The sequence below is a fragment of the Vanessa tameamea genome, chromosome 8 (assembly GCF_037043105.1).
Source record: "Vanessa tameamea isolate UH-Manoa-2023 chromosome 8, ilVanTame1 primary haplotype, whole genome shotgun sequence".
Taxonomy (NCBI): Eukaryota; Metazoa; Arthropoda; class Insecta; order Lepidoptera; family Nymphalidae; genus Vanessa; species Vanessa tameamea.
The window spans coordinates 2,312,021-2,333,920 of record NC_087316.1 but is presented as its reverse complement, the minus strand read 5'-3'; the positions used below and the strand labels follow the sequence as shown (position 1 = coordinate 2,333,920).

The following is a 21,900-nucleotide window of genomic DNA, read 5'->3' as shown; positions in this document are numbered from 1 at the left end:
AAATGGCGTTTTGAACATCGACGAAACTGTTATCGGAGTTTTAGAAGTAAAATTAAAGTGGAAATAAGTGGTTAAGTGCATTAGTGTTGTATCACAAATAAGGATATATAAATCATACTCTTAGCCGTGCACAATATAGCCGAGTTATTAGCAAATCGCATGAAATACGTAAATCTAAGGTATGTATATCTTCTTTCCTACTTCCATTGGAATAGGCACACATGATACATTTTAATACTTTTTTGTTTTTAAGCACCCCTCAAATAACGCCCTTTCCTTCAATTGCTGAACGTTTGCGTGCATAATGTAGAAAGATTATACCCCTATTCCTATTTACAAATACCCCTGAGGCTTGTACTTTTAATATTTGATAATTGCAAGACTACAGGCACAGATGTATTCCTGTAATTAAATTTGCATTGTATATGCGACTATATATTTAAATAAAATGTTGTATTTAATCCTATTAATATTTGCAACCAATATTTTAGGTAAGCCATCTAAATTATATATATTTGATTTTAAGGTTCGCGCAGAACGACATTGACAAATATGTTGTAAGAATTCTTCCTCTTATTAAACCAGTTTCTAAGTAAGACACATGCTGTTTTTTATCGATTGATTTAGGATTTTGACGTCATCGCCACAAAAATTTGGCGATGTTTAAAATTAATAAAGATTTCCGTTAACTGTTAATCTTTAGTACTAAACGAGGTCTTTTTTTTGTAATGTTTAGCTCAAGAAAGTACTAAACCAATATACATAAAACAAGAAGTAGCAGCGCCTTTCGAAAAAGGTTTTACTATAAAATAATATATTATTAAAAGTAGCTGACCATTGAAGTGACGCGCGTAAATTTCACGTACGTTGGCCATTATTAAAAATATATGTTTTAATTCTCTTTTCAAATAAATCTGTTAAAAATAAATAACTGGACCAGTATGTTATTTTGACATCTATTTCTTCAATATAAGAAAAAAAAAAACAATTTCAAGAATTTGATAGACTATCTCCGAAGGCGAGAAGGCGGCTGCGTCGGTGTTAGAGTTTCCGTTTGCCTTGTGCCTAATTAGAACCTGTAAATGGCTTGCTAGCCTATCTGCTTTTTTAGTTGAATTTAACTAGATAACTGGACTTTTATTTATCTTTATTTCATATACATGCCTCATATTAAGCAAAGTAATAAATAAGGCATATTATACTGTCCAAGTTATGTATTGTATTATTCTGTTAATATAGATGATAAAAGAAGTTTGGAGTTAATTCGTTGATTCCAAAATAGGAAACAAAAGCATACTGTAGGTACAGCTATAACGCTGAACCGGTGGTCGCTCTTAATATTGTAAGGGCCTACTTGAAAAAATAAAATTGATTTTTTACATAATCAGTAATATTATTAATGTAAAAAAAGCAAGCATTGTTCTGAATGTATTTTTTCATACTAGTAATAATATCAAGTCTATCTAGTACTTAATTGTGTACATTCATTGTACATCGGCGACCTCCTTGGTCGAGTAGTGTATACACCGGTTTTCATGGGTACGCCACTCCGAGGTCCCGGGTTCGATTCCCGGCCGAGTCGATGTAGAAAAAGTTCATTAGTTTTCTATGTTGTCTTGGGTCTGGGTGTTTGTGGTACCGTCGTTACTTCTGATTTCCATAACACAAGTGCTTTAGCTACTTAAATTGGGATCAGAGTAATGTATGTGATGTTGTCCAATATTTATTATTTATTTATTTATTGTGTGATTTTCCAATTATTACGCTTATATCAATTCAATAGTGAGTGGGAATTTTAATTTTACGTAAAACTCACTCTTCGACTTGACTTTATTTACTTCCCGTTTAGTCATGCACATTATGTAAGTGCTTAGGAATAGACGAGAATTGCGTTGTACACGTAATGATTTTTGCAATGCGTTTCACTGTTGACGTTGAAGTTGTATTATTGTGCATGTTACTTTCGTATAAAGTTTATACGATTAACATTGACTTGCTCAAGTTTTGCCAAACAAAATTCCATTAAACGTAGAACATAATTACGTAGTAATTTCTTTCTACATTTAGATACATTTCTACAGTTAGAAACAGGTACTTAAACGTCGGCCCAAAACGATAAGAGGAAAATCAACATTGTTTATATGATTCGATTGAATACTGGCATAGGTGTGATTCTTCCCTTTATTTAGCTTAACAATTTTGGTTAAATACAGTCACGATTTATGATGACAAGTTTTTTTTTTATTCGTATACCTATGGAAAGATCTTGTTGTAGGGTACGAAATAACTGTAAATACGAACTTGAATACGTTATCCCATAACCGCCTCCATCTTGGTTTATACTTCAACCTACACTAAGCTTTATACTTCACCCTACGCAAAGAAAAAATCCTGTAGCGAGAATCCACTCAAGTCACAAAATATTGGACGAGCGTAGGCCATAATAGGTGTATTCGAGCTTTACACATTGACCAAGAATTCCTTAGATGCTCTTAATACGCTCGGACCGATGTCACACCCACTATATGGTTTATCAATCACGAAGGATCGATTGAATAAGATCAATAAGCAAAATGAGCGGTGGGCGATCGGTCGACGAACTGCGCGGGCGCAAGCTGCCGGTGGTGTGCTCTAATTCGACGTAATGACAATCTACCGCACACGGACAACAATTCGATTCGCTGTCAGCGATGTGTTGCTAAAGCAGTATTTATTATAATCAATGAGTAGTATTCACCGGCCGTTAAAGTCGAGGTAGTTATTCAATTATAATCTCGTCTTATAAGATATTTACGATTGAAAATAAACTGTAAGACTTTGACTTATATAATGGTTTTAAAAACGAATATTTAGATACCGTAGTGCAGTGAAAACACATTTGTCGCATAGTAGTAAAATGGGAACTAATTTATGATTTGACTTCCATTTTAGTTCTTGATGTGTCTATTGTTTTACTGATAATATTACCTTTATGGGCCGGATCTGCAAGGATGGGCAGTGTCACCTTGAATGCCGGATGCCAGCGCTCTGACGGAGGACCTATCGGCCGTCAATCGTGTGAACGTCTCGCCATATATTATGGCCGTCTGTCTGTTAGTCTTTGTGGCTGAGAGCCGTTTTTATTTTACGACCGTCGACGTCCGCTGCGTGAGACCTCAACCAAGGTCAATGTTTCTTATAAATAATCGACTACATCAAATTCGAATATGCGAATGTTATTTAATGGACGCTTTAAAGTATGATCTATTATCCGCCTAGACAACGGTGGTATGTGATGGGAGTATTTCATGGGAAAGGCGCCTCTCCGAAGTCCGCAGCGGAAACAAGAGTGGACGTGGGCGACGCCTACGTTTTGCGTTAGTGACCACTCAAATGTAGCAAGTGACAAATTTAATATCATTGTCTATTTCTGTGCTCTCGACATTCAGACGCTCAAATTTATCTGCTTGTTGTTTCAGGTAAAGGTGTTCATTAGCTCGGTCAAGATTATCTTGTTATTTAACATCAAAAAATAAGTGGGTACATTCTGTCATAAATTATTTTATTTTTAATTTGCGTTCTAATTTAGTATATCCGTTCTAAATAATTGAATATTATTTGCAAATTTTGTAATGAAGTTGAGTTAATCCCAAAAAATAAACAAATCATTTGTAACCAAATATTTCCGCGTACGCTATTCATACGTCTGCGCCTACTGCAATTCAAGTATATTTTAGTGGCAAGATGTATTAGGGCATTCGAATGATTGGCATTATCAGTAACGCAAACATAGGCTCTTTATAACTTACATTAAGGTTGCAAATCGTTTAAATTTCATGGTTCCCTTTGATGTAGAACGGGAATATCGACAAAGACGGATGTCCGGTGCCGGTCAGGATTTGTTTCACACGAGGCGGCTTCTCGAGCTGCCGGCAGATGAAGACGTATTAATTTATATATCGTTTTTAATATTGTAATAATTTGATACCATCCACTCACGATAATCAATTTTTAATAATTAATGCAATAAAATAAAACATAAGAAAATATTAGATATTCAACGGGTTTTTGAATAATTGTATTTTGAGTGACGTTTTATTCGTAATAGGAATTCCGATTTAATAATTCCTAAGCGGTAAGCGTTCGTTTCAAAGGGCTACTGTGTTTGTCCGTTGTTATATAAACATCATTCGTAAGCTCTTGTATGATTTGCCTTTTGTATAGTTTTTTTTGCTACACGTCCGTTTTAATCGTATTACGTCGTGTGCATCCGGAAGCGAGAGATTGGTTAAAGGCAGAACTATTGTGACAATAGAAAATGCAAGCCGGATGGTCGAAAAAGATTTGTCAGTTAATATATTTGTTTAAAGATTTGTTTTGCTTCCGAACGTAGTATCGGAACTCTTCGTATAAAAAAAGTGATTAATTTAAATGTTGACATAAAACTACTTACATATAAATATTATGGGCTGTTCCAATTGGCGTGTTAACAATGAAATTACTTTTATTAATTATTATTAGCTAAAAAGTATTTTTTGGTTAACATAGATACATTTTCAAACTAAAATTAACATTTAAAACTGCGAACATTTTACTTACATATATTTAAACGTGCAATTTTTGCGAACATTTTTATGCATGAACAGCTAACTTAAACTTACCGTTAGCGCGCTCGAGTCAGTATTCGGCGGAACATGGACGCTTTGCATACAATGCCCATAGCCACTGCTTGCGCAACCGGTCATCGGGCCGGATGTGACGACATGTCGAATTATGCGCCTAGATGTCTGGTCTAGATCACTAAATAATAAGTTACTGAGGCCAAATCGTTTCGAATATCTTGTAGATAATCAAAGTTATATAGCAATTTACATATAATATATGAAGAAGAAAATATTTTATTATATATTAACTGTTATTTTGCATAGAAAATTTAAATGAAATTTCTTATAAGTATAATTGAAGCTTACGCGTGTTTACTATATTTGAAGTTACGCAGCTATTTTGTTCTTATATGTGTGTAATAAACAGAGGATACAGAATATATCCGGTTTGAGATGTTGAATAGTAATCTGGTATTATTACAAGCTATAGCTACTTATGGTAGCGATTGAACTGCCGTGGACGGTGGTCAGCCAAGGTCGGTCTACAAACGTCCATGTAACAATTCAGACACGTGTCCACTTGGACGTACCGCTTAGTTTCCGGCGGCTGACTATGTAAATTGTACCTCGTTGGAGTACGCTACAGCAATGTCGTCCTTGGAATTAAATCATGTTGATACACATAGCCACGTGAACCTTAATGGATATTGTGGAACATGGCATGGAAAATATTAAACCTACGTCCAATTGTATTCGTTACGAATAGCACTTTCGTTAAACATATTGCAGCGTTTAAATTGATTTCAATGAACCATATTTGATATAAATAACTGTATAAGCAGATAATTCGTATTGCTCGACAAATTTCTATTTCCATTTAAAGGCAAAAATAAATTTGTTTAATTGCAAATTCACCGCTGGTCATGTTTCTAAAGTTTTGTCAGTGATTGATAAATTGTGCCCGCATAGCGCTCGCCTCGAATAAAATCGTACCTGCATATCCGCTTACAAACCTTTTGCAGTGATTATATTTTTTACTATATTGAATTCAAATGTATTGACATTTTAAAAGATTTAATCTTTTTTTGGGTACGCTTTCAATAATTCGTTGTTTGGAGGTCAAAATTAATTGGACAGTTTTACATTTATGAATCATATCTAAAGTACAAATCGATCAACGATCGTGTCAGATATCATATTGAATATTGCTCATGTTCTTGTGACTTTTATAGGATGTTTTATTTTCATGTCACGAAAGCGATAAAGTAGATTATAAAACGATATTACAAGGAGCAATGACCCGCTAACATTAACATAAAACTTCGGTGTCACTTTACTATTTACAAAATAATTCACTAAAGCGATGTTAACGATGCGGTATCGTCGTGGCGAAAACATTTGCACTAGGTACTTGATATAAGTTATCTTGGACTTGAATTATGCTGCTCATTGCTTTCTTATTGTCTCTTATGTATCCTTCTTCAGCAATATATTAACCATATGACTTGCTTCCTACGAAGATATTGGAGAACACGGCGTTGGTAACCCGAGTCCTTGCTTCGAGACCGTTACACGAAGGGTCGAGCTTGATAGGTTTACGGACATTGCGTGCTCCACCTTTCGCATGTCATCATGTTACAACAGCAAATTGCGTTTGGATATCGTGTTTGAATATTTAAAAATATATATTATCCGGTATTGTATCTAAATATAGTTCATATCTAATTGATTTAAGTGAAACATAATGAGAATGTTAATTAATTAAATAAAAAAAAATCGAGTTAAATTTAAATTTGCAAATTTTTACGTGATCGCTTTTTTTTACACTCGTGGATTTGTGGTTTGTTCCTATGGATCTCATTATCAACATAGGAAAATATAGAATTAGAGCGTACATCGGTATCGAACTGAGTAGTGCTGGGAAAACTATCTCTAATTAGAAGGACCGTCTGATAGTGGTGCTTGTTTTTCTCACGATACACACTGACAACGGAAGTGAATTGCAAAAAGATAAATCAGTTCCCTTGCGTAGACAACGCAAACAGCGGTACTTATCATGTGAGAATGCAACGCTCCACTTACTCGATGCAGCTTATTCCGTTACCCGAGTCGCTTGGAATATGAAACTGTTAAACTAATTTATGCTTCTTATCTCTGACTACCTAAACGGGAAAGCTTTATTAAAAAAAGTGTACAATTTGCGGACGATTGATACAAATTATCGTATCGAAGACACTTCGGTTCAATGTAATTAAATCGTTTTGACCACCCACCGATACCGATTTTTTCAAACCGAAATTTAAAGCCTACATATCAATTAAAGCTTTATTTGGTTCGATCAATATTAAAATAACTCATTCTCACGCTCAATATTAAAATTTCATATACATTGTAGTGCTTATTAAATATTTAAAGGCTTTAGAATATAATGAAATATGAAATATACTTTGTTGTAAACCAAAAATGTAAAATAAAATATAATAAAGAATAATATAATTAATGTACTCGTATGATATGATATTACAAAATGTTCCTTTACCTAAACTTATTTACTTATAACTAAGATATTATAAAGTCATCTACATTGCATACTGTATTGTTCTACTTAGGTAAATCTTGTGAAATTAATCTAAACGAACAATTGTCTAGATGTAATCGACTCTCACACATTTCATCAACTTTTATCTCGGTTTTATTCTCAGTGAACTTTTTGTTGTATTGTTTATTCTTTACAATGGACATTCTTTAAAGTGCCAATTTTCACAAACATTATTAGTGCGATTTTTATTAAGATGTATAATTGTATACCATTATAGTTATAATATTAATAAATATTTGTTTATATATTTCGTTTGCATTTCACGTAAGGTTCCTAACATTCGTAAATAACATAAATGATCTAGAAGGTTCGAAACGTGAGATCGTATAAACGGCATTCCATTATTACACGAGAAGTGAATATTTTAAACGAAACGGAAATCCTTAAAGTTGACCCCTCGATGTTTGCGGATAGTCAATAGCAGTTGGCTGATTACTTTTATTTCGTTCAATTAATAAGTTATTGATTTATAACTAAGTACGTAGCTGTCGATGTTTTCGGTGCAGGAAGTGCGTGCGGGAATTCGAATGGTCATGACCGGTGGTACTTTGGACTGCACCATTTAATATTTGTACGCTCGAAAGTTTTGACACACCAAATTTGATTCATTTGAAAATTAATAACGGTAGAATAAGTATGTCAAGTGTGCGCCTGTTATAATTTTCTTTTTCTTTTATATTTTCGGATACGTAAAGTCGATCATACGTTTGGGATGTTTTGTATTCATTCCGCGAACATCGAGGTCGTTCGTCCCGGTTCTTGTCTGATGCTAGTTATGCTTTTGCATGCCGCTGACGGAATCCTGATTCTACCTGCGTGCTAGTATTAGCACATTGAAAGCACTACGTTTTTAGAATTAATATCGCTAGGATATGTGATGATTCTCATAAATCTAAAATTCTTCACGGATTCTGTTTCGCACGAACAATAGTATTTTTATGGAAGTGTTTTGTTACATTATGTTCAATCATTTGGTTCCACGCTTAATATTCGTAAATTATTTTCAATATTACAACCTGTAGGTTTAAAGGTTATTTATTAATTAGAACAAAACATTGGATGAGTATCAACATCATTTGACGACCTCAATGACGACCTCCGTGGTCGAGTAGTGTGTACACCGGTTTTCATGGGTACGCCACTCCGAGGTCCCGGGTTCGATTCCCGGCCGAGTCGATGTAGAAAAACTTCATTAGTTTTCTATGTTGTCTTGGGTCTGGGTGTTTGTGGTACCGTCGTTACTTCTGATGTCCATAACACAAGTGCTTTAGCTACTTACATTGGGATCAGAGTAATGTATGTGATGTTGTCCAATATTTATTATTTATTTTATTTATTATTTACTATTAAGGGCATGTTACTCGTAAGTGCTCAAATCTATGGTAAAGTGGTACAAAGTCGATAATGGCAGTATCGTGCCAATGGGTTTGGTGCGCATGCCGATTGAACTGATCTACGTGACACGGAGACGCACCTTCGCCAGTGTGAAAATTCCGATAGTACATTGACTTGAATCATGAATGGGAACTATTTTTAGATAGATATATTTTTACTATATATATATTAAACTATGTAACTAATACATCAATAATATTACGATGGTGTGTTATTATGTCGAAATGAACTTTTTTTTTAAATTACATAAAGGCACTAGTATTATTCGACATGAATTTCTTTTTGTTATGTATCCATCGGTTAATAAGAGTTGACCGATTTAGATGATTTAAATTTTATTCTATTGAGGTAGGTAGGTGCCTTATTTGCCGTATTTATAGAAGTTGCTGTCAGAAAGATCGATGGATTGTGTTTTATTTTAATAAAGTGATAAATGTTTTAGATTACGTATTTATATTTATTGCCGCATGATTATAAATAGGTTAAACGTATTCTATTATCGAAAGCGGTTCAACATTTTTTTTTAGTTATTGTATATTATTGTATTTTAGTTTTTGTATTGTATTTGATTCAGTTTGTCATAAAATATACGTACTGTATTAATTACACATAGGTATATCCACGTAATTATATATAGCTCAGTATTTTTAGTTCTATAAGATATAAAAAATATATATAGCACGATAATATAGGTTGTACCTTGTTGGGTAATTATGATTGACATCTAGGTAATTTATTTGGTTCTTAATTACAAATTTTGATACAGTTTTATATTTTAATTACTCCAGGCGCATCATACATATGCCAATAACTAGACTTTTTTAAGCTTTTTGCATCTTTTGTTTGGTTGATGTCAGTTTAATTTTAAAAATCTTTTTGTCGGTATTTATCTACTTGGTAGTTCAGTTTTGTGCAAGGCGTCTATGTAGGTATCACCAAGTCATTGCATATTTAACAGCCAAACAGCAATGCTTAATATTTTCGTGTTTCGGTTTGGAGGGTAAGTTTTTTTAATGCAATATGAATGGTGAATCGTTAAGGATATGTTTATCTTACAAATGGTTTCACAAAATGAATAAATTTATACCAGATCGTTTTACAACGGGCATAGTTATTTCCGTACTTTCAGCTCGGCTATAAATCCTTGACCTTTGTGTCACTAGTTCGTAATACGATAGAAACGACGACTTATGCTAATACGGATAATTACATATTGCGTTGAACTAATGCATGAATTTATATATAATTTATATAAAATTTATATAATTAATATAAAAGATTCGTATTATGATAGTTTATAATTTGAAGACGATAAAGGCATCGGCACCTTTATACGTTTTATATTTTTTGCGATGTAGCTTCTTATGTCAACGTGGCCGGTTAGAGAATTGTTTGTCCGGACGCTTGCCAGAACTAAACATACACGATCATTTCGTTCGTATGAAAAATGGTTAGTTCTTGAAAGTGTCTCCAGAGAGTTCTGCAACGTCACATATTTTTAATAGGCAAGTCTCAGTGATCTTTTTGTCATTTTTGTTGCTTTTAGTTAAATAAACTTCAATTTTTAATTCACCGTATTTTTTATTATAATAACCGCCTAGGTTGGGAAAATCTGTCACCTGACGAAAAGTCACCAACGCTCATAGACATTAGCTCTGTAAGAAATATTAACAGTTCCTTACAACACCTACGCGCCACCAATCTTAGGTGTAAAGATGTTATACCGCTTGGGACTGCAGTTTCACTCACTAATTTTCGAAACGAAACACAGCAAGTGGCAGTAGAATATGTATACTGGGTGGTACGAACCTACACTGACTGGCTGCTTACCCATAAGTACCACAACATATACGTTTAGGAGGTTGAAATTGTTTAAGAATTTTATCTCTAACCTAAAATATATTTTACTAGCGATCCGACTTGTTGTGGGCTATCCATAAGAGATAGGCATATACGATCACGGACTTTATTGAAGATCTTTTTAAGATGTACAATACTGTAGTACATTATTTTGATCTATGTCGTAGGGTTCCAACGTTTGCAATGTAAGCGCGAAAAATATGTTTATTTACGACATCACTTCAGAAACCTCTAAAATGATCAGTGTTTCTCTACTATATTATGCATGTATTATACATATAAACCTTACTCTTGAAGCAATCTTATCTATTAAAAAAAACCGCATCAAAATTCCTTGTGTAATTTTAAAGATCTAAGCATACACAGGGACAGACAGCGGTAAGCGACTTAGTTTTATACTACGTAATGATAATGATTATCATAATACACAAACTAAGTAGCTATATGTAATTAAGTATAAAACAAGTCGTTTTCAATATAATTCAGTTGTCAATGAATTTTCTGAAATCGTTTAAAATATTCCATTTGTCCGTTCGTGGGAGCATATTGACTTGTAAAGTTGAGCATAAACGGTAGGTATGCGACAGGTTGGCGGGTGTAGGTGTCCGCAAATATTAGCACTCACCTAATTCGCTGCCTATACAACTATTTGTGATCCATTTCATTTGTCTATGTACAAAGTATGAAAGGTCAATTTAAAGTCATCATTCGGAGTGTCTTGTTGTCTTTAATATTATTTTATTAAAATTATTTGCATATCACGTCCAAAATTGATTAAAAAATTAATACAAAACCACATAATAGACAAAGTCTAGTTATTTTATGTTTTTATATTTTCCTAGTTTGTTACTATTAGAGACTTTTTCTTTAAGCACTTTTATGATTTCTTTATTTTGGTTTCGTAATTATTTTGAATGAAATATTACCGTGAAATTCAATATTTCCAAATGTTCAAAGTGTTGTATTGTAATACAATTTCCAATTTATATGTTACACAATTTTTTTATAATTTTTATCTCAAATCTTGTAAGTATGGTTAAATTTAGATATTTATATTGACACTAAAATTATATTTTAATTACTATTAAAACCATATTTCAACGGATTACAAAGAAGCCTAACTTGGGATTACTTGAAAAATAACAATTAAAATTTTTATTCGAATGAATTCTTCTCAGTTCATTGACATTGTGACGGATGACGAGTTTGTGTAATTTACGATTATGACACAAGTAATCTGACACACGAGCATGTGGTGGCAGCGCTGTATGAGGTTGGTCGCGGCGAGGTCGCGATCAATGCGCGTGCGCAATATGAATGGACCCCCACTACGTAACCGTATTCACTCAATGAACCGCATGTAGTAATCGATATAATGCTAATTTAAATACCGTAGGTAGATACTTGCTCCATGATATAAAGTGACAATACAAATTACGAAATTTTAGATAATAATATTCACAATTGAATACGTTTAAAACTTAATAGACACGCTTAATTCCTTATTAAACAGCTTAGCACTTTCTTCAACTTGATCGTGTCGTAAGGAACGTTCGCTTTAATACAATAATGATATAACGAACAACTGTGAAGTGTTTATCAGCGAAGTGCTGTCACCTATAATTGACAGTTGCTGTTACGGCTGAATCTAATTGACCGACCGACAAACATGATATGACTCGTTTACATATGGACATTATCATTACAACTTTGAATAATTTATACACTCTCGCTGTTATATTGTAAACACGACTTTGTTACCGGTTATAATTTACGGCTACCGGGTTGAAACAGCAAGCGTGACGTTGATTATATTTGTAACTATAACAGTGATCACAGCACCAATTACTACATCAATTAATGTACCCAGTAGGTATAACAACAATAGTATTGTTTTGTTTTCCACAATTGAATCGAATCGAATTGAATCTTATCGCAATCTAAAACTTTGTTATTTTGTAATAAGTATTTTTTGAAAATAGATTGGTAAGATATATATATTTGTTTGTTTTGTCTTAGTTTCAAATATTTATATTTCAGTGTCAATGTCTGCATAATCTAGATCTTTTTTTTTTGTTGGGTGACGTGTAAACGGACTCATATTATGAAGCGCGCTCGTGCCACGCCGCCCACGTGCGCCGGCGCCGATCATAGCTTTAAATCTCAAATTGAGAACGTAGTTTATTTTCATTCACTAAAATGATAGTGTAGTACGGCTCCTAAGAGGATTATAAATAAGAATAAAAATTTTGTTGGTGAGTTGTATATATTTCTTACATGACTTTTATGCATAAAACACATTTTAATATATCGACTAGCAATGAAGCCGGAAAAGTTATATTATCTTTTGGGATACAGCGTAATATTATAACATTTTGATAATATAATTTACATATGGCTTGGCAGAAGTGCCAGTGACGACGGTCACTGATGCTTTAACAGATTCCAATGCTTAATAAACATTTATAATGTTGTAATTTTTTTGAATGCCTTGAAACTCCGGGAGGTTGCCGGGTAAATGGAATACTAGATAGTAAGTGGTCCTCTTCGCCCATATATAGACACTAGCGCTGCAAAGATTACTCCGGACACTCAAGGTCTGCCTTGCCAACTGCGCTGGTGATATTTAAATGAGTGTACATTTGTTTTCTCATAAACCAATCGGTCGGATATACTCAACGTTATCGGACAGAGTTTAGGCGTTATTTGGAATGCTTTACGTGTTTTCCGAGGAACGAATGTTTTATGTCATCATCATCTTAACTGATGATTTCGGGTTCAAACCCAGGTAAGCACCACTGAATTTTTTCATGTGCTTAATTTATATTTATAATTCATCTCGTGAAGTAATTCGGCGGTGAAGGAAAACATCTTGAGGAAACCTGCATGTGTCTAATTTCAACGAAATTCTGCCACATGTATTGGCGTTCCACCAACCCGCATTGGAGCAGCGTGGTGGAATATGCTTCAAACCTTCGCCTCAAAGGGAGAGGAGGCCTTATCCCAGCAGTGGGAAATTTACAGGCTGTTAATGTGTGTTAATGTGAATGTTTTATGTGTCTAAGATGTATGTCCCTTGTGCCTGTTATTATGTCTCGCTTGCATTTCAAATCTAAACACAGCTAAAGGGCAATTGAATTAAACACTGTAATTACTTTGATTAATTGTAATATATTATTTCACTTTGGAGCTGTGTCCTCGATGCTCGCTCAAGCCAGAGTGCCCGTCGTTATCACGCCGTGGTCAACGATGATTAAGTAGTTGCTGTGATTGGCTTCTGATTGGTTATCGCAGATTTAGTCAAATTAACCTCCAATAATCGAAGCATTAATTGATCGGGTAAAAATCGACCTAATTTATTAATAAACATTTTTAAACAACTAAATAATCTGCAACGTTTTACATGTTATGAATACGAAGCAATTTTAACAAATTAAAACCTTACACAGCAATATAGAGAATTTATGTAAACGATGAAATTAAATTTGTCTAGATGAACCACCTAGACGGTCTTAGAAAGCCCTAATCTCGGTAGATATAATATTACTAAGACAATATATGAAATTGTTATAATTATTACGACATTTTATTGCTTTGAATGAAGTCACTTAAGATTTCTCTTTTACATAATAGGCAGAGTTATTGACGTGCCATATCAGGATAAGCTAAACAAGGTGATAACGGGTGACTCCTGACTCCTTCGATGTCTATGTTAGGAAACCAGTCCTATCGGATAACGAACGTGTAGATTGCTATGCAATTGTACAGAACATTTATGAATAAGCATAAGGCGTAGTAAGGACTAGTGTCCTTAATGATAGAATGCTTTAAATAATCTCGTTAAAGCGAATAATTGACTTACTAATAATGTCTTTAATATTGAAAAATGTAACTTTATAATATAGAAATATTTTATGATTTAATTACGTTAGTTTTACGAAATACAGTGTCTGGTTAACATGCACGTACACACATCTGTTGTTTGGCGTAATGTCAGTAGCCGAGCGATGATTGTTTTGCTATTTTAAAGCATGCTGCTATTAGTATTGATTGCTAATTTTTCACGTTTTTTATTGAATCAAAGCGATATCAATGTACTGTGATGTTATCTATGCTCTTTTTTCAATAAACGGGCTATCAAATGCAAAAATATCACGTTCGAACTGACAGATCAAGAGAATATTAGTCAAACTATTTGTTTATACGAACTCTTCACCTTTATAATATTAGCAAAGATTAATTATGAATAGGTGACTGATTCGAAGTATGTTTTGAATTACATGACGTGTCTTATAACGAAATGTCAATGATTCGATATCCGCCCATAAAAGGTTGTGTCTAAATGTTAAGGTAATAATTCTGTTTAAAAACTTGTAACATTAGAAAATCATACATGTAACAAATAATAGGTAAATATTTAAAAAAAAAACAAACAGTAATAATCATGCGTATAATTAAATTGTCATTAATTTGGTAACTTTATTACGTAAAGTGCGAGTAAAACGTTTAATTAATAAAAATATTATACAATAATTTATAAAAAAAATACGCAAATTAGGTAAACACCAGAAGGTAGGTAAATCCTTGTAGCAAATATATTTATAACTTACGCAAAGGTGCAAATGCGTAAAGTTTTGTTGTCGAATTTCAAATTTCCGGTACGATTTGTGTTCGCACCGTGGAATTTTAAGTGGTCCATACTCGTAAAATTAACCGGTCCCTAATGTCTGGGAATGAATGGACAGGAATTTTAAAAAGCGTCTGCACTCGGTAGATCGATTTGGTAATCAAATTTTGTGTAAAATCAATGAATGTATTACTTCATTGTTTAAATAAATTATACAACGACAGACTTCTTGGCTCGCAACTTTAAATGTAAAATGTTATATGCATATATGGCTATACGATCTTTTAAATCTATATCTATTTTACTTAGAATTCATTTGTTACACCAATAATTCTAATATATTCTCATATTCTAGCGCTCTTTATATCTGTTGACTTTTTTTACGAAAATGTTTTTATATAGGACTGATGAATTAACGTTACGATAGCAGCGATAAGCTCTAGTTTCTGTTGCTCATCCTTCATCACTATTGATTGGAGGGGTGGCTGGTACGGGGATACTATTCTCTAATCGTGTGAAACTCAGTAAAGATATTCAGTCACACGTCAACATTCTCTTACAACCTCGTGAAGCTGTCAAATCGTCACATCGCTAATGGGGGTCTGTCATCGGCTCGACCCCTTTAAACTCGCGTTTCCTGTCGTCCAAATGTTATTTTGAGACGGATATACTTAAGTGCTTAGAATACTGCGGTTTGTGGATAGGAACGTGACTTTCTTGTCTTTACGTGGCAGATGTCTGGCGTGGATGACAATAAATTTAAAATATTTTCTAAATGTGTATCGCCCCACTTGTTGATAATCGATTTACGATAACTTGTCCAGCGTCAACTCTTTTTAACCCACCCGCATGGTTTCCGTTGATTTATAATAAAGTTCAAATGTACGTTAAGTTTGTGGTTCAAGATTTGGTTGTTATTTACGACCCAATCTGTTTTTTTACTAACTTATTACGTATGCAGGATTTTCTATTACTATTAAAAGTACGTAATGGGAATATTCTGCGTAATAATTTGTAATTATTTTAAATCGTATCATTGAATACAGAGCTTTATGGAACATGTCGTTTTAATGCAGTGTTAATGAGCTTGTCATTATTTGTTGTTTTTGAAGTCATAATATAAAAAGACCGTATTTTATAATCTTGTTAAAGATTACAAGGTGATTGAAGTCAGCCTCACTGTCATCATGGGGCCCACTTAAAAAGATATCAGACAATACAAAAACATGGTTAAAACAGTAGTATCGTAGGCGTTGAACTAAGTAGTGTGGCTCCAAATGACCGTAGTTTGTTTTAACTACGTACTTCCGCCAAATGACTGGTGGCGTGACACATTGTTCGATAGTCATGGTGCGGTCATAATTACAGGGCTCTATAGAAGGCTGCGCAAACGGTTTATTGTAATCTGGAACAATCAGCATTAGGTAACGACATTATTAAACTTTTGTTTTATATAAACAAGATACCGTCAGTTTTAAATAAATTGATCAAAATCAGATTCACTAATCCGAACGCTCATTGGTTGCCTATTGCGTCACTGCCTGCTTCCGACCAATGATCTTCAGATTTAAGTTAGTTAGTATCTTGTAAAATAATATGAAAACAAAGCAATGTTTTGAATTTTAAATTATAAAAATATTCACAGTTACGTAAAATTCTTCGTATTCTAAATTTGAAAAAATCAACTAAACCGCATTCTTCATCTTTGCTTCGGGGAAGCTCTCCGATTAACATATGTTTCCTTTAGATATTGTCAGACGTTCATTTTTTCCAAGTGGATGTTAATTCTTCTGAAAAATAGGCGGAAAGACGTTTAGTCATACATTTTTTCTGAACATAGATTATCAATAATCATTAACGAGTTCTAAAGGAGAGGCTGAGTGTGAATTTTTGAGTTGTACGTATCTAATGGTAAAAAATCTCGATATTATTTTAAAGCTCATTGATGAGATATTTATTTATTATAAAAGAAATCACTTAAATCTAACATAAAGAGTGGAACACATATGTACGTAATATGATTATTGACATATCGTACATGAAATAACTGGAATTGCTTAAAATTTTTCGAGTTTTCTTTTTTTGGACTTCATCACTTAAGGTCCTAAAAATATGACTTCATTTTGCAATTTGTGCGGAAGTACATCAGTTGATCTCGTCGTGGCGTTGTATCTCCTCCCATATCCTGCGGCCGGAAGTGTGCGGATGTTGCGTCATCGACGGAAATAGACGCCCTCTGTGTCACGCGTGTCGTCACCACAATCGTCATTGTCGACAAACTGCTCCGGTTCTATGGGTGTATCAATAGTAATAGATTTTAATATAACGTTTCGTACGGTAATAAATTTTTAAAAATTCATATGAGCATTCATTCTTAGTGTTAATAGAATGGATGATAATTATATTCAGTACGCATAAGTACCACACTTCGTATCATCATTGCTGATTTATTATGAGTAATATTTTAGCCTCGTTTACAAGTAAGCCCAGTTAATGACAGAGGAAATAGCTGCCATTAAATAATTTTCAGTTCTCGTACGGTGTGTGTTTAACTACAAATTAGGGCTCGTCACTAATAGGTAGAAACAAAAAACTTAATGGCTGTTATTTATCACGGAAAGTCGATTTTACTTTTGTATTATATCCGAACGGAAACAAAGCAAAGATTTCTGCGATATATCCATCCCGTTCAGCCCAATCTAAAAAGCCGTTCCCTCTTCCATTTCCGTGCCAGATATTGTTGTAATATTTCACGCTATACGCGGGCTACACGGTTGAAAATAAAGTTGAGTGTTTGATGTTAACATTTCGACTACGGTCAATATTTACGATCGTGTCGAACATTTAATCAACGGCAGGAAGATGTTTACTGTCCGCTCATATTTTAGTCCAATCAAAATATGGTAATGCCTGGGTTGGTGCAGCGTCTTTTTGCAGAATCAATTTGTCTTCGCGCTATTTATGGCCATGTTTTCTCAATTAACTGCCAATTCGGTGGCTTCGATTATTTCGCATTAAATGTGCGGACGACTCCCGCATCCGGTGATTACGTTTGCCGCATAATTCGTGATGCGCCAGCGCCGAACTGCACATCCTACACATTGATTTTTGTTAAACAAAAAATGGAAGGGTTCGTTCCGGCGCATTCGTTGTGACTTAGTCGCGGGCCATTTGTTTGCTTTTATATTAGCACTCAGTGCTTTGCACCTGTACGATGGTCTTTTTTGTTGGTACTTCTTGTCAGTGTTAAATAAGTTTCATTTATTTTTTAATTACATACTTATACATACGAATATAATACGTTTTTGTTTTTATAAAATCTTTGACACATTTTAAACTAAATAATATTATTAAATATAAATTATAAGTTTACCACCACTAACTAAGTCTAGTAAGTTTTGCGTCATGACGTTGTTTAAAGATCGATAGTAAATGGTAATGCGATAATATTTTATAATGTCCGTTTACAGAGATCCCGAGCATCGCCGGTATCGTCAGGCTCGTGCCGGCGACCGGATGCGACACTGGCCATATAATGTGGCTGCTTGATGAGCCCAATCAACCATACGAAGGTAAATCTTCAAACACTATATTTTTTTTAGAATGTTTACCCAAGTTTAACTTTACTAATACTTTCGTCGTATGTACTTTCAGATTGTGAACAGCTCCTCTGCTTTCGCTACTACAATGGCGAAGAAGACGAATGCCTTGCGGAGTCTTCGTCACTCCCACCTCGTTTTAAAGTCGATCTAAAAAAGCTGCCTTTGCGACTTAAAGAGGGCATCTCGAGGAAGAGAAGTGGTGACCAAGTATCACCTTTCTCTTACCACAATGAGAGCTTTGAAATGAACTCCGAAAGTACACCACGAGTCGAACTCGTCAGCACGAACCAGGACATCAAGCATCTTAGCGAAAACGTCAATAAATGCTCAATTAGCGCTTTAGAAACTAGTGGGACTTTGAATCTCGAACAAACAAAATGTGATCATAGTAAATCTCTAGTTAGTAATAGTATTGAATCTCATTCTGTAAATAGCGAATCTCGAAATGTGCTTGATTGTAAGCCGACGTCGTCAGGTGTTAAAAAGAAATGTCCACCGCCTGTGGATACTGGTGGTGGCCAAGCATTGAATGGAGTAAAGAAAAAAACAAACGTCAATATCGGATTTGAATCTCCCTCATCACCGGATACCGAGTATTATAAGATTTGGTCACCACAAAATCCGTGTAAAATAATGAAATTTGTGTATGATGTCGAGGGTGCTAATGTGCCAAATGATGCTCAAAAATCTCCAGTGCCGCCACTGCCACCTAGACAATCACATAAACCTTTAGAAAGAATGCACGCTTTACCTCCAATTGTACAAAGGCATCGTAAGCCAAAAAAATTGACAAAGCCTGAGGATGCTTTTACTTTTGAACTTATAGATACCGATGAACAATTCTTCACCGATAATAATATTGCAAACTCTGCCGCACTACAAGGAAATTTCAATGATTTTAAGCCTGGCGAGTTTTATAACGGTACACAGGCACCACCGATTTCTTCAACTGCTAGCTTTTTACGAGAATGTCCACACGTTGCTCCCCTAGCGACTCCTGAGACAGATGGTAGTTTATGTGAATCAGTCTCTATGAAAATAACTAAATTAATCGATGATAAGAAAACAAATGATGTACCTGATAGTGCGCAAAGCGTAAGTAAGAATAATATAATGTTTATAAAAGATATAGGTCCAGACAATTATATCACAACAACGTTTGCAAGAAAAGATAAGAATGATGCGGAAAGCTTCCATTCAACGCCAAACCATGCAAAGTCTGAGGAGAAAGCTCAACATACGTTTCTTAATGATATTAGTAACCATCAAGACTTTGAAGATGATAACAGAAATCAAGTTGAAGAGAAAGAAATAACAGTTCTGAAGAGCCATAAACCGCTAACTAGGCAAAGTTCAGGTCGAGCTACACCGACTATGATGACTGCATTTTTAAATTCCTCTCATATTGATGGTCCAAGCAAAGTTGAGGAAGGAGATGGAAATAATAGTCCTAATGACCCAAGTTCCTGCAATTCATCGCATTCTACTTCACCTATAGATGAAAACAATAAGATAAATGTTGGCTCTATGTTAATGAATAGAAAATATTCATGTGACAGTTCTACTCCAAAACATTCAAGCTTACCTCGACATTTATTAAAGAATCTTGGATGCGAAAGCACTCCAAAACATTCACCAAATAAAGTAAATGTTTCTAAAGACACTCCAGATAGTCCTATGAGACCACACCCAAGGGTATTGACGCGGGTAGCAGCTTTAGCTGGAACAACATCTCCGCAGTGTCCGCCAACACCAACACATCACGCGCGCAGGCCTAGGCCAATGCCACCACCTGACTTACATCCTCCTCCAATACAAAATTCAGAAAACTTTGAGATGGTTGAATTTACAAATGAATTGAGAACATCAGAGATAAGATCTCCGAACCTCGAATTTGTGAATAGTAATCATTTTACGATAGTTCACGCTGGACCACCCGACGACGTTGTACTTAGAAGACCGCCACCAGTGGATGATAGTGATGACAATGATAACGCTGTTGCTTCACCAACGCCTTTAAGGCATATGGCGGGAATAAGATTACCTTCGATACCGGAGAGAGCATCGAGACAAATGGCTTTAACTGGAGATTTCCCTGCCAATATGATTGGAGGAATAATCGAATGCGAAGAGCCTTTGCCACCTGGTAGGTACTTCGGCACATGGGATTTTTTAAAAATATATAAGTAACTCATATTGAATACAACATTTTCTTTGTTTAGGTTGGGAAGCACGTATGGATAGTCATGGTCGTGTATTCTATATTGACCATATTAATAGGACTACGACTTGGCAGCGTCCTGCAGCAAATGGATGTGCACCGAGGTCGCCCGCTCCGGAAGTACAAAGAAGACAGTTAGATAGAAGGTACATGGAGCTATTTAAAATGTATCTAGGCGTACTTAAACGAATAGTCGTAAAAAAATTAAAACACCTGTCGTATTGATAACAACACGTAAGGTTTGTGTCAAGATAGATGGGGGGAGATCATTTCAACTGGTTTTTGAAGTTTTTGTATATTTATTAAAATATATAAATCGATCCACTCAAATAGGCGCCCACGTTAAATTAATTATTTTTAATAAAATTATAAATTTAACGTCTATTAATTAGTCTTATCTCAAATCGTCGTCGACCGAGACATATTCTAAGCACGAGCTTCACGCACTCATACTAAAGCCCGCCCATAACAATTTAACGTGGAGGAGAGCGCCTATGTAAGCGAATAGATCTATAACCTGATAAAACCCGTATTTTGGTAGTCGGTCAATCTTCACGTGTCATAAAACGTTGCAGATACCAATCGATCCGTCGCACGATGACGCGGACCCAGCTGGGCGAGGAGGAGCGCGGCGACAGCTCGTCGCCGCCGCCCGCCGCCGGCACGTCGCGCCCGCCCGACGCGCCGCCGCACGCGCCGCACGCGCCGCACCCCGCCGCAGAGTTCCTCGCGAGGCCGGACTTCTACTCCATTTTGCATATGAACTTGGTACGTCGACGCAGACTATTAATAATTACAAATAATCGGAACAATCTATAGTCTATCGATAGTCAGATAGAAAGATTTAAAGTCCTGAAGGCCCTGGGGCCACAACGGAGTGGAGGCCCTGGAGCAACAGAGGATGAACGCATTGAATATTATTTTATAGATTAATTTAAACATTTTCATTTATGTCAGTCACATTTGTCAATAATGTTTACATTTTGTAGCAGTAACTTTTAAAACTGTAATTA

At 34.9% G+C, this 21,900-nt stretch overlaps 1 protein-coding gene across 5 annotated transcripts in view; it reads left to right on the top strand.

Moving 5' to 3' along the window:
* Nucleotides 1-21,900, top strand: part of Hecw (Hecw ubiquitin protein ligase) — a 102,381-nt gene that overhangs the window by 25,311 nt on the left and 55,170 nt on the right. For all 5 annotated transcript variants that reach the window (XM_026634145.2, XM_026634144.2, XM_026634146.2 and 2 more), the window contains 4 exons: nucleotides 18,535-18,636; nucleotides 18,719-20,812; nucleotides 20,889-21,033; nucleotides 21,463-21,655. In XM_026634145.2, the coding sequence (XP_026489930.2) occupies nucleotides 18,535-18,636; nucleotides 18,719-20,812; nucleotides 20,889-21,033; nucleotides 21,463-21,655 (2,534 nt within the window). The remainder of the gene's footprint in view (nucleotides 1-18,534; nucleotides 18,637-18,718; nucleotides 20,813-20,888; nucleotides 21,034-21,462; nucleotides 21,656-21,900) is intronic.